The sequence below is a fragment of the Pollachius pollachius genome, assembly GCF_949987615.1.
Source record: "Pollachius pollachius genome assembly, chromosome: 6".
In the NCBI taxonomy this organism is placed as follows: domain Eukaryota; kingdom Metazoa; phylum Chordata; class Actinopteri; order Gadiformes; family Gadidae; genus Pollachius; species Pollachius pollachius.
Window position 1 is genome coordinate 15,831,640 of NC_136939.1, and position 14,184 is coordinate 15,845,823.

The 14,184-nt window shown below is 45.0% G+C and overlaps 1 protein-coding gene across 2 annotated transcripts in view; it reads left to right on the top strand.

Moving 5' to 3' along the window:
* fnip1 (folliculin interacting protein 1) overlaps window positions 1-14,184 on the top strand; it is a 37,520-nt gene that overhangs the window by 8,208 nt on the left and 15,128 nt on the right. Inside the window, exons 2-11 of one of the 2 annotated variants that reach the window (XM_079738339.1) lie at window positions 2,753-2,882; window positions 4,490-4,639; window positions 5,189-5,289; window positions 5,936-6,010; window positions 6,460-6,542; window positions 7,514-7,597; window positions 10,383-10,454; window positions 10,914-11,049; window positions 11,290-11,491; window positions 11,884-11,969. In XM_079738339.1, coding sequence (XP_079594465.1) covers window positions 2,753-2,882; window positions 4,490-4,639; window positions 5,189-5,289; window positions 5,936-6,010; window positions 6,460-6,542; window positions 7,514-7,597; window positions 10,383-10,454; window positions 10,914-11,049; window positions 11,290-11,491; window positions 11,884-11,969 — 1,119 coding nt within the window. The remainder of the gene's footprint in view (window positions 1-2,752; window positions 2,883-4,489; window positions 4,640-5,188; window positions 5,290-5,935; window positions 6,011-6,459; window positions 6,543-7,513; window positions 7,598-10,382; window positions 10,455-10,913; window positions 11,050-11,289; window positions 11,492-11,883; window positions 11,970-14,184) is intronic. The other variant, XM_079738340.1, reaches the window with a different exon arrangement.

Here is a 14,184-nt window from a genome sequence, read left to right on the forward strand (position 1 = left end):
TTCTCCCCTCTTTATCTTGATCACTTGACATTTTTCTCTGTATTTCAGTTCCGCTTTTTTATTTTCATTCTTCATTTTAGAGAACTTTGCCAGCAAATGTACCTGGCAGATGGTTCTAGACTCCAGGCTTCCTCTCTTTTTCTTCTGTCTCGTCAGTGGAGTTTCCAAACTCTTGCGTGTTCTGAGAAAGCGGTCTGATTCATGAGGTAAACCTACTCTCTATTCCATGGGTTTAGATCTTTTTTATTCACTTCGGTTACAGATAGAAATTCTGTTTCTCCTTTTCTTAATGGACATTGTGGGCCACTAAAGCACATGCACAAGTCTTTTTTCACACATTATTGGATGATTCTAAAGACTATCATATTATCTCTTACTAAACATACAGTTCCCTGCGTTAGAGGACCAGTCGTATTGGTGCATACCAACAAGTCCTCGTAGAATGCAATCTGACACTATCTGCACCCCGGCATGTGTGAGGTCATCCACTGGGCGTCTGTTGTCTCTATCGAGGCGAGGGCCAAAAGGGGATTCTTGGTATTTGAAATATTTTGTTTTGTTTTTGATGCAAAGAGACCAAGTCATTTTGAGTAAAATCTCCTTCAGAGCCAGTCGTTTGCTCAGTCCCAAACACAGTCATCCCCCTAATGTGTTGTTTTTGTTGTTGTTGTTGCTGTTCTTTTAGCTTCTTAGTAAGTCATGCTTATCCTGTTATTGTGTGTCAACAAGATGAACGAGACAACAGCATTCGCCTTATGGCACACAACATGTACACATTAAGAACACCTCTAATGGTGTCCTGCTCTTCTAAAGGGGCAATAACAACCCTCGCAACTGAAATACAGTTCATGAATCAGAGATGAGATTGGACGTGACTTTGCTGGTCCCTTCTGTTGTATCTGTGCGCCACAAGATTTATATACCGTTGTTCTTTTAAACTATTCCACACCCCCGATCCCTTTGTGAACCCTGATCTTGGGGCTTCCCCTCCCACAGCTTGCCTCCTCATAAAACACTATATATAGGCCAGTTGCATTGTCTGATGGGCTAGATGGTATGATGCATCAATCCCACCGTCGCTCTTTCCATCCTGTCCTCTGTCCCTTCGCCGGTGAAGTCTCATTGAACCCCAGCCACGTTTTCCTCCACTGCCCACCAGTACAGGAGGATGTCATCATGATAGTGTGTCGATTCCCATTATGCCATCCCTGCACCGAAGGCTTTTTTAACCCATTTGTGCCGACTGCTGCGTGGCGCAACATTGTATCTACTAGATACAATGTTGCGCCGCGCAGCAGCCGGCACAAATGGGTTAAGGCATTAATATAACCAAAGATTGAATGTGCTTGTAAAGGCAGGGTTTTCCCTATAATTGTGCCAGCCAATTTTCGTTATTTTTATTTGGATGTTGTTCTTTGGAATTAAATCTTTATTGCTGGCTCATTTTGAAAAAAAATGTTCTACGACTGTTTTGGTTGTCTGATCCTAAACTGATCAACATGATCAGTGATTGGTGGTTCGCTGTGCATGCAGAGCCTGCCATTCACTCCCTAGCAACAAACTGTGTTCCAAGAACCCTTAAATCAGAGCAAATTAGATCATATAGACTTCTCTTGTAGATAAGTCATGGAAAAGGAGAACCATACATAGGATTTAAAATGAATAAATAAATTGAGTTTCGATACGAAAACGATATATCGTGCAGCCATTCTTTGCACTCATATTTGGGATGCCAGTTTCACTGTAGACTTAACTAGTGACAAGTTTGCAATGCTAGCGATTGGAATCCAATCCACAGAAGCTTGATTGATTTTTCCACAGAGAGCACGCCCCCTGGCTACCCAGAGGGAGAGCCTTGGAAATTCAAGCTAAAATAGCCTGTAGTTGCCTTACTGAAAACATTAGCTAATAAAGCTGCCCCGAGCTACAACCCAGAGACGCAGAGGAAGCCGCCGGATCATTCGAGGGGAACTCAAGTGATGGATTCTGCATGCTTCCTATGGACTTGCCTATGCTAGCATACATTACCATATATATTATGGTTAATATTGGCCCATGTATAGTTCATGCCAAGCAACTTACCTCTATGTCTGCAGTCAAAAAAGGAACATGAGGTATCCCAATATGCCAAAGTGCACTAAATAATATATTGCGTTTATTTTATACTTTTTATTTAGAAATAGTCTCTGCTGTGCACACCATTATCCACAGCAGTTCATGTTTGCATGTATTCGGTCCATTTTCCAGCTCCACCCCGATGGATGGGTGGAGGGTGGTACAGTGGTTTAAACGTGGAAGCAATGGTCTCATTAGAGCCCCTGTGTACCTCTGAAGTTAGGAGTTGGAGTGGCCCATGGTAGCCCCTTGTTGTCACTTAAAAATGACAAGCCAGTTACAGCAGTTTGTTTCGACCATCAATCCCTTTGTCTGTGCGTCTATGTGTGTACACGGGGTTTGGTTTCAGCACAGTTGCTGGGATCGAATTAGACAGTGGTTTCTGAGAGTCGAACGCCTCTTACTCAGGATTTCAATACCAGTGACTGAACAACAGCGAGCCTCTTGACATTCTGGAGGTGTAAGCGTCAACAGACCGCAAAGACGTAGATGAATACACTTGCATTCAACGAAAATATATCTTCAATGGCATACAGAGTTTGCCACCGAAATGTGCGCTTCTCAGTGCCGAGCTGTACATAAAGTTGATGTTTTTCTACAATGCGACTTAAACCATGCCTTTTCTCTGTCCATGTAGCTGGCCAATCACCCAGCTGGAGCCCAGCCAGATCCGGCTGATCGTGTACCAGGACTGCGAGCGACGCGGCCGCAATGTCCTCTTCGACTCCAGCACAAAGAAGAGGGGCGCGGAGGAGACCCCCGTCACGGTGGGGGCTCACTGCTGGGATGACCTTCTCTTGCATCGGGCTCATTTGGAATAGGGCTTTAGGTTTCTTGGAATAAAAGCGAAATTTCCCATAAGCACCGGGACCATTAAAGAAGGTTTAGGTCGAGGTGGCAGAGGCGGGGCTTTGGGAGCGGGTAGCCTGTTTCCGTTTTATGCTGTGAAATGGCGTTCTGTGTTTTAGACCATGATTCAGCTATAGAGGCGGAGCACCACGGCGTTGTAGCCGCTGGACCTGGTCTAATGTCGGTCAGAGTGGATATGGTATCTGTCACAAAGACACTGACTGATGGCTTTCCCCTTTGGCTTTCCCCTTTCTCACTGAGCTCAATTAAAAGAACAGTCTCTGTATTGGTTTCGGAAGGCAGTTAGTATAGTGAGAGGAAAGAGTTGTTGCTCAGAAGAAAACAGCCACTTATTTTTCCTGAAGCTTCAGATGTTTGAAGTAGTAAATGCATGCACACACCCACTCAACTGAAACTAGTTATACTAGTAATAGTTTTTAAAACTAATGTTAATAACTGTTATTTTTCAATCATAGTTATAGCGCTGCTTTAGTGCTACTTTAGTACTTGCAGTGTGTGTGTGTGTGTGTGTGTGTGTGTGTTCAGAGGGTGTGTTTCTCACAGATGGGAGGAACTGTTTATTTGGTTCTGCTTATCAGCAGCATTAATGGCCTCAGCTGACATAACATGTGGAAGCAGCATTCTTCTGCTCTCACATGACGTCCCCGTCACTCACTCTCTCCTTCTGTTTTTGTCACTATTACCTGACTGTCTCACCCCTGTGCACATTAGCTTCTATGTAGTGTCTCTCTCTCTCACTCAATGCTATGAACACCAACACACATGTCGACTGCTTACTCATTTTATAAGAATCAGACGCTCTGATTGTTCTGTGGTTTTCTCAAACTCCCATTGGACTTGACCCAATGGATCACTGGTGTGTGTGTGTGTGGCCTGTTGTGTGTCTATCTGTGCCAGGGACGTTGACATTTTTTGAGAGAGAAAGACTTTGGGAAACGAGAGGGCGACAATACAGCGGAGAAAGGGAGGGGGAGAGGCCTGTGGGAGGGAGGGAGGGAGGGAGGGAGGGATTGCAGTGTTGCTCGGTCACGAGTTCCAGGGAGGTCACATGATGGGACAGTCACATGCTCCTGGACTTTTTCTGTCTACATGTTTAACAGCAGAGCCTGCTGCAGTGCCACACACATGCATGCACACACACACACTTTTACTGGAAGTTTTTCGGACAAATAAACAGATGCATGTTTTAAAGTATAACTGGGTTTGGTCAGAATAATATCCCTAGTTTGGTGATCAATTATTCAAGATTTGTGCAAACATGCACAACAAACTGCATGAATAATTGTTTGTGTGTGATGTGCACTTTACAAACAAACACAAAATGAGTCATCTGGACCTGAAAGTGTTTGTGACGGTGGCGTATGGCTTTGCAGATCTGATGGTTAGACAAGACCAATAGTCGCCTGCTTACTTTTATCGCACCGAAGACACTGTGGGTCAATTTGTTGCTCAACATGTTTCACAACAGGACTGCATTGTGTGTGTGTGTCTGTTTATTCTACAGCGGATGTGTAGCGAGGGCCAGGCCAAGATGTTTGGAAAGTGCTGCCAGCTGCATCCTACAGGGGGCAGCAGCAGTTCCCTGGATAGCTCCTCCTCCTCCTCCTGTGCCTCAGAGAACCGTGACAGCAAGGAGCCAGGCCTCCGCTTCCAGGTCACACACGCATTGCACACGCCTCTCACTTAGGGTGCGCACACATGTAGTGTGCTGTGCGGACAAGCACGTAGAAACGGTGATCCATTATCAGACGTAATAAAGCTAGAGCGCACGCAGGTTGACTGACTGAGTTTGAAATCACATATCCCTTCCTTTAAAAACATCACAGGATAGATAGAGTAAACTGACTTCACATGCATGGTGGTCAGTACATATACAAGAAATGCAGTGAAATGAAAAGTGGCAGTTCCTGCAGACATTATGCAACATTCAAAGGCTAGATATTTAAATAAGGCAACAAATAGAAAAAAATAAGAAATAAAATACAAATTTGAGCAATTTCAGCCATATATAAAATAAAAAGTTTAATAAACAGTTTATAAATTAAAAAATGTGCAAAATATATAAGTAAAAGGAATAATAAGAATTAAATCGAGGTAGTCTCTTATATCTATGTGTCTGCGGGTGTGCATGAGTTGGACAACTGAGGCATCCAATCCAACTATGTTATTCTACTGTTGTTCTTCTCCTCCTATCCTCCACCAGGCCTCGAGATGCTCGTCGGACGTGGTCATGCTCGGGGAGATGATGTTTGGCTCAGTGGCCATGAGCTACAAAGGCTCCACGCTGAAGATCCACCAGATCAGGTCAGCCCCCACATCCCTCTACAGACGCTCACATGCCCATTGGTCTGGTTTACACAGGCATTTTGAAGCTCTCTTCAAATTACAAATTCAAGGTGTTGGTGTATGCTTTACTTGATCTGGATTGAAGGTTCTGGTCTAGACATACTTTGCAGTGGATGCGTTGTCAAGTAACATGCTTAATCTACACCGGTTATCAACCAATATAACGCCTGTTTATTTAAATGCAAAGTTATTTAAAACCTCACCTTTCCCTATCCTTCCTCTAGCAATTGTGTTATTGAACATGATTCCGATCTTTATCACTACGCCACTGTGTCAGCGCCCATTGCCTGACATTGTGTGACCCTGATACCAACCTGTATGTGTCTGCGCATATCAAGCTGTGATCTTGCCTGAACTGACCCTACGTCCAAACAGGCTGAGAGAGTTGTTAGCGTGCCTTAGCGAGATTATTCTTTTATTGTTTTATCTAGCAGCAATCTAGATGGATCGGGCCAATCTAAATGGGATTAGAATCTAGATATTTTCCTTTTGTGGGACCAGTTGTCAGACAGGCTTTTTGTTTTGGTTGTTCTGTTTAATATAATTTGAAACACGCTCACACCAAGCTGATGTTGGCCTTTTTCTTGTTCTCTAATAAAAACAGGTCCCCTCCTCAGCTAATGTTGAGTAAGGTCTTCACGGCAAGGACCGGAGGTAGTGTGTCTGGAAGCCTAAACATGTAAGTTCACACACACACACACACACACACTGCTCAGGTACACTACACCTCATTCATAACTGCATTCTTGTATGTATCTGTATTTGTCTCTCTGTCCCTACCGATGTTTGTATAACATTTTTCACACGGAGTATGTGTTTGTGTTTGTCATGAGTTAGTGTTTGTCATGTGGTCATGAGTTAGTCTTTATCATGAGTTTGTGTTTGTCATGTGGTCATGAGTTAGTGTTTATCATGAGTTTGTGTTTGGTCATGTGGTCGTGAGTTTGGTTTTGTCATATGGTCACGTTGTTACATTCAGTTCCGACTTTATTTTTTTTATTGAATGACATTTTTTCTTTCTCACAACCCTGTTAATAAGTGTCAGCAAATTTGTGTTTTGATTTCTTTTTTCTTTTTCTTTCTTGCGTTCTCTTCCTATCACGCTCTGTTTCCCTCTGTTTCTGACAGGTTACAAGACAGCCTGGAGTCCATTGGAGGGGACTCCAACACCCTGCGGCCCGATCCCGCCAACAGCATCCTGGGGAATATAGGTAACTATGACAACCCAGTACCCAGACCAACGACCATTCAGAGCAGATCCAATGCTGTTCATTTAGTGGATTTTAACCAAAGATTCATTTTAAATGTATTTTTTGCAGTCTTTTGTCTTAAGTTTATTTAGATGAATTGTGACAAAAATCTGTGTGACAAAAATCAGATGTCTCTATCAGTGTTTCTTTGGTTAACTCAAACAAAATATTGAACAGTCTTAGCCTACTTATAGACTTATTATTCAGAACAAGGTCTTTAAAATTCAGCCCAGTTTTCTTTTTCTCGCATGGTTAAAATGGTTTCTCTTCTCTTTTTGTCTAGTAACGTAATTCAGTTCACATGGATAGCTGAGAGAATGCTGTTTGAAATGGAGAATGGAGACAGTCTCTGTTTGAGAGAGACTCTAGCTTCGTCCTGTAAATCCATATTATGCAAATCAGTCCCCCGAACAAAGCTTATGAGCAACAGTAGTGTCTTAAACGTACACCCCCTGGTGTTTTACGTTCTACTGGTGGGACTGACTCCCAGTTCCTAACATTCATAATACTGCAAATACAAGGGCTTCCATCTGTGGGCCATAGGCATAGTCCCCATCGTGTTACCTCATTCGAAGATATATAGTGACTTCACAGACATCTGTTCACATGAGAATCTTCGAGATTGCTACGTGAAGCAAACTTTTGCAATGAGCACAAGTTTTAAAGATAAACTTTTTCCTTTCCTCTTAGTGTTTCTATTCTTGGATTTCTTTTTTTAATGAGGACTATTTTCCTGACTTCCAGAAAGATCTATGAAGCCGTTTCATGTATTTCATAAACTCCAAACAAAAGGATATTCCATTAACTAATAGTTGCTTCCAACATTGCCTGTTTCTGTCTGCTTCACTAACTGAGGTTAATGTCTTTTGATGTGTGTCTCTCTCCCCCCCCTCCCTCCCTTTCCTGTGCTATGTTGTCATCCTGCTGCTCAGGACTCTCTCAGCTCGGCAGTCCTCGCCGGGCCTACTCTGAGCAAGGCCCCCTGCGGCTCATCAAGAGCGCGTCTTTCTTTTCAGGTCGGCCCCTGGCCCACGTGTGTGCAGGGCGGTGCAGAGGCAGCATGTGCCTGTAGCGCTCTCTAGATATAGGAGCACGTGGATTGTGTGGTAGTAGTAGTGATTGCAGTAGGAGGTGGTGCTGGTGGTGGTGTTTTGTATGGTGGTCCTTGACAGACTGCACGGCTGCTGCTCGGTGGGTGAGATAATAGTTGCACATCAAATTAATATGATTCTCATTTATGTGCTTTTTTTATTGATCAATGATTTATACTTCTTGTTGGCTAATTGATGTTGGCTCACTGCCCTACGGTTGGGTTTTAACCACGTTATAAGGTGTTGAGACAATTGCTGAGTAGTATACTGAAAGATTCTTGGCGATAATTGGCTAAGCTAACATGCAACTGCTATCTCACCTAAATCTGAAACTATTAGAAACTGCATGCAAAAGGAATGATGGTAGAGTGCTTAATGGTGCACGTGGCAGTAGTTTTAGTTTCCGATCTTCCCCAATCTGCTATCCCTCAAAATTGTTGTATTCTTTTGTTCCGGTCACACTGAGTTACTGTTTCCTCATATGCATGCATGAGACATGACTGAAATGCACACTTAACCATTTGTCACACACATTTTTAAAGAACACAAATCAAAGGCGTGAAAGTTCTTCTCAAGCCTTATCAAGGCGGGCTGGTCCAAGGCAGGCTGGTCCAAGGCGGGGCCTTATCAAGGCAGGGTGGTTCAAGGTGGGGCCTTATCAAGGCGGGCTGGTCCAAGGCGAGTCCTTATCAAGGCAGGGTGGTTCAAGGCAGGGTGATTAAAGGCAGGGTCGTTCAAGGCGGGGCTGTACAAGGCAGGGCTGGTCAAGGCGGAAGGTTCAAGGCAGGGTGGTTGAAGGCGGGGCTGTTGCATGTTTATTCCGCCTCGCCTTCCGTATAACAGGTAGAAACTCTGAATTGGAAGGCATTTTTGTTCCGCCTTTAAGTGAGCAGCAGGCTTATCCGAATTGAGAGTTAAAGGAGTGAAACGGCATGGTGGGGTGGGCGGGGGGGACATTCTGATGACGTGTTGTATGTATGACCTGCCACTGGGAAATTTAACTGAAGAACTGAAGAACCCAGAGACTAGTGAACGACTGTCCACAGTGTCTTAGGTCTGCGCACCTTTCTGCCTGCAACCGCGCACTGCTTCTCTCCAAGTTCTCCATCCACAGGTTTCTGATAGCAGAAACACAGTGCTCGCACGATTCCGCCATTGTTGCATCGCACATCAACATATTGTACATGATGCACAGCGACTTTGCTTGCGTTTTGAAGTGTGGTATGAATGTGCATTGCTAGCACTTGCACCTCAACACTCGGTTCACCCTCCGTTATTGTTTAGAAACAATGTCGTTAAACGTAACGAAACAAAATTAGCTTGGGAACGAGACAAATCTGCGAGCGCATGTGATATTTGCTCTGGAGTATGAGTCCGCCCCGCTATCGTTCAGACAGATTTCCAGCTGACCTTGGCAAGGGTCGGGCCAATCACAACCGTTTATCCAATATGGGGCGGGTTTAATACGATGACTGTACAAAGGAGTGCCCTATCGGAGCACTAGATGGCTGTCGGAGCACTAATGTGTCACACATTTCGTTGCTCTGATTGGCCCAGAGGCATTTTGGTCTCCGCCTGTTGATAACGCCCCTTGGAAATTGAAAATTAACTCAGATGTTCCAGACTAATACACATTTGCGAATTGGTCTGATGATGTCAGGCTACCACAAAATATTATGTCATCACAGCACATTCTGTTACTTCGTTGTTTTCACATCCAATTGGCTCCTCCTTATGACTGCATCTCATTTGCCGTCAAATTGAACTTAAATAATATGTCACTAATGTTGCTAGGAGGTTGGCAATCTATCTATATGTAGTGTCTGGACTTTGGCAACAGCTTTCTCTAAACTTATTTTAAATTGCAAACAGGAACAACTGGTTTCATCCATTTCAAAATGTTTTGGTTTAGCAGTCCACTACTAGAACCATGGGGCAGTCCAACATCGGTCTCATAATGCCCCCTGCACCATCCCCCTGTTCCTCCTTCTTGGATAATGCTGGGTTGACCACACCACCTTGTGTGTTGGAGGAAACATGATAATGGAACATGTACGCAATCACACAGGTGCTAATCCCTGTTGCTTAGCCCAGTAATGTTGATTCATAAATGATTTCTGTGAACAGAAGTGCTTTCATTTGACCTGTTAATTTTCTTAACAAGAAGTAACGAGTAGATGACAAAAGACTAACGACACTGAGATTGGCACCACAAGATACGCGCGTACAAAGCCATCGGCAGCAGAATTGTCTTTGCTTGTGTTTTTTCAGCACTGCCTGTTGTCCTGTTAAATGTGTCTTTTAACTCTGGCCTCGCTAACACCGTGAGTCACACTTCAGTCTCCGCTGTCCACCCCTGCGGGTCGTATTACCTCAGCTTTTGTATTTCAATCAAGCATTCAACTTCAGGCAATTGCTGTTATGTTAGCTCATTGTTGGGAACGTAGACTACTGTCGGTGTGTATTTCAGATGCATGGTACTCAAAGGTTGCCCTCCACACCACTCTGTTCATAGTGATCACATTGCTTTGTTTCCAAAATGTATTTTTTCTCTTACTCCATCACCACCCTTTTTCTCTCTCCATCTCCTCCTACTACTTCTTCCTGCCTTATCCCCTTCTCCATACCTCATCATTATACTTACATTTGTTTCTCTTTCTTCACTCACCCACTCACTCACATGAATATGTATTGTGTGGTCTTGCTGCAGGTCACAGTAACCCCATGGACATGCCCGGCCGCGGGATGTACGACGAGCGGGACAGTGGCATCGCCAGGTCAGGTAGGTGACCTTCAATTATACACACCCAGCAGGGAGGTGTGTGTCTGTGTGTGTCTGTGTGTGTGTGTGTGTGTGTGTGTGTGTGTATGTGTGTGTGTGTGTGTGTGTTAAGCCAGCCTCATCAACAACACCAGCATCATGTGACGATTGTCTAGCAGGGGGATATCGGATCCCATTAGTCCATTTTTACTGGGATTACTTTCTCTCTTCGTTTGACATGTGTTCACCGTCAGTATCTTCCTTTCTCCAGTGATGTTTGCTTTTCCAAATGGATCCAAGCACTTGTCGGATCCGTTGTGTTATGTTAGTGTTTGGACTGATCACATCAGTCACGCCTGATTTGACTGTTCCTTTTCTCCTTTTCATTAATGCTTCGCTTCTTCTCACACGTGCGTCCCGCCCCTCTCCCTCAAAATGCCTACCCTCCGTCCTTACATGTTTGCTCCTCTCCTCCCCCAGCGTCTCTGAGCAGCCTGCTGATCACGCCCTTCCCCTCCCCGGGCTCCTCGCTCAGCAGCAGCTGTGCCTCCAGCTACCAGCGCCGCTGGCTGCGCAGCCAGACCACCAGCCTGGAGAACGGGGTCTTCCCACGATGGTACACACACACAGACAGACTGACTACACACAATGAGCAAGTCAACCACATATCCTTATAGTGTAGAAGTCTATATTTTTGGTTTTGTCTTTCCGCCGACTGCTATATGTTAGTAATGGTTTTTGGGGGGGCCGGCATAATGACTTCATGAGAATTTCATCCTATGTAGTCTTTCTGTCTGGTTGAAATAAAAAATGGGCCTTAAGTTGGTTTATGGGACGCGTCAGTTGTTCTCCGCAGGTCGGTGGACGAGAGTTTCAACATGTCCGACGACAGCGGCGGGCCCGGACTGGGCGTGGCCCGCAAGAAGAAGATTGCCATCGGGGTCATCTTCCTGCTGTCCCCTGACCCTGAGGAGAACGGCCGCTTCCAGGACTTCTTCTTCTCCCACTTCCCGCTCTTCGAGAGCCACATGAACAAACTCAAGAGTGCCATTGAACAGGTAGAGAATAGGGCTCAATAGTGTAAATATTCATAAATGGTTGTCTCTCTAAGCATGTCGTAGAGAACTATACACGACAGCTTTAATTTGATCCTCTTATTATGTTTGTGACATATGTTCTTCCAAACATACATTCTTCCATGCAATCACTACACCCAATCACAGCCCTGAGAGGTGTAATTAACCTTGCTCTACCAATTTGCCTGTCAGCAAAGTCCATTTAGTGCTGGGTTATGAATAGATCAGACATGAATATTGCAGTTGGAAGGTGTTGGACAGATCAAGTAGTCAATAGTCATTCCCTCGAGGGCCTGCTGTTTAAATTCCTGGGCTCCGGCTTCATTAAGATCCTGGGCCGCTTCCAAATCGTCTTATGTTTTGTGTCCCCCCAGGCCATGAAGATGAGCCGGAGGTCCGCTGATGTGAACCAGAGGGCCTTGGCTTACAGCCGCATGGTGGACGGCCTCAACGAGTTCAGGTGAGGCCCAGCTGCGGTCACCAATGGCAGCCTGCTGTTTGAATAGACGCCATGCAGCCCGCGACATGAGTGTAGCTCCACATACTTGTCATCTGAGATCGTGCACATACACACCAAATGCATCAATGGCCTTTTTCCATACACATGTGCTGGGTTGGCTTGATTGGTTTTGACCCCAGCCCAGCCGGGATTTGCATCTCCCAATGTCAGGGTCACCCCCTGAGAGTGGATTCTTCAACTGGGTCAAATACACTATAAAACAGACTTGTTTTTGTTCGTCTTATATTATAGTTTGTTATAGAAATTTTTTTTTTGGATTGGATTTGTTTTGCTTCAGACAAATGGAACGCACACAATAATATTTTGGACGATGAATTCAGATGGACATGCAATATTCCCCCGTGGTTGCTGGCCCGACTCGAGATTTTCATATCGTCAATCTTTGCACAACAGACAACAACCATTCCTTGTGGCACATGTGCTATTTGAGATGGACAGGGTTAAAGTCCTTGAAATGGAACGTCACCTTACCTCCCCTGACCCTGCAAGAGCCAGCGAGGAGTCACATGCTGATACCTCCCAAGGTATCCGGTTGGGTTGAAAGGCCACCGTCATATTTATGTCCTGTGTCCGCACGCCACAAAAACCCGGGGATACATTTCCGTTGGAGGCGGTGGCAGGAATGGATCTCTGGCTAAGTGCACCGCTCGTTCTCAAAATCGCTAGGCTGTTGTAGATCTTTGAACCCCTTGCAGATCTGATTCTGTTTACAGACCGCCCAAGTCCCCATGGGACCTCGTTTCAGAAGGCGTATGTTTTGTAGTCAGCGTCGAGAGAGCAATATGTTTTTAACCCTTTTGAATCGTGGCATGAATCACTTCAATTTTTTTTGTCATAAAAGATCATTAAGCAAGTCAGGAAAGTCGCAGTCCACCCGAAGGGGAGGGACTTTAAGCCCATACTGTCTGCGTTTGGAGGCCATGGACGGCAGCAGTTGTGTGGTGGTCGCGGAGACATGGTTCCATAGACCTCTGAAGAATAAGTCCCGCCTCCGAGGTTCCTGGTTCCATCGGTCAAATGTCTATGGGAAATAACATGGGGTTTTTGAATGATCGTACATACAGTGGGGCAAAAAAGTATTTAGTCAGCCACCAATTGTGCAAGTTCTCCCACTTAAAAAGATGAGAGAGGCCTGTCATTTTCATCATAGGTAAACCTCAGCTATGAGAGACAAAATGAAAAAAAAAATCTAGAAAATCCCTGTCTGATTTTTAAAGAATTTATTTGCAAATGATGGTGGAAAATAAGTATTTGGTCAATAACAAAAGGTCATCTCAATACTATGTTACATGCCCTTTGTTGGCAATGACAGAGGTCAAACGTTTTCTGTAAGTCTTTACAAGGTTTTCACACACTGCTGCTGGTATTTTGGCCCATTCCTCCATGCAGATCTCCTCTAGAGCAGTGATGTTTTTGGGCCTTCGCTGGGCAACACGGACTTTCAACTCCCTCCAAAGATTTTCTATGGGGTTGAGATCTGGAGACTGGCTAGGCCACTCCAGGACCTTGAAATGCTTCTTACGAAGCCACTCCTGGGCGTTGCCTGGGCGGTGTGTTTCGGGTCATTGTCATGCTGAAAGACCCAGCCACGTTTCATCTTCAGTGCCCTTGCTGATGGAAGGAGGTTTTCACTCAAAATCTCACGATACATGGCCCCATTCATTCTTTCTGTCACACGGATCAGACGTCCTGGTCCCTTGGCAGAAAAACAGCCCCAAAGCATGATGTTTCCACCCCCATGCTTCACTGTAGGTATGGTGTTCTTTGGATGCAACTCAGCATTCTTTCTCCTCCAAACACGACGAGTTGAGTTTTTACCAAAAAGTTCTATTTTGGTTTCATCTGACCATTTGACATTCTCCCAATCCTGTTCTGGATCATCCAAATGCTCTCTAGCAAACTTCAAACGGGCCCGGACATGCACTGGCTTTAGCAGGGGGACACGTCTGGCACTGCAGGATTTGAGTCCCTGGCGGCGTAGTGTGTTAGTGATGGTAGCCTTTGTTACTTTGGTCCCAGCTCTCTGGAGGTCATTCACTAGGTCCCCCCGTGTGGTTCTGGGATTTTTGTTCACCGTTGTTGTGATCATTTTGACCCCACAGGGTGAGATCTTGCGTGGAGCCCCAGATCGAGGGAGATTATCAGTGGTCTTGTA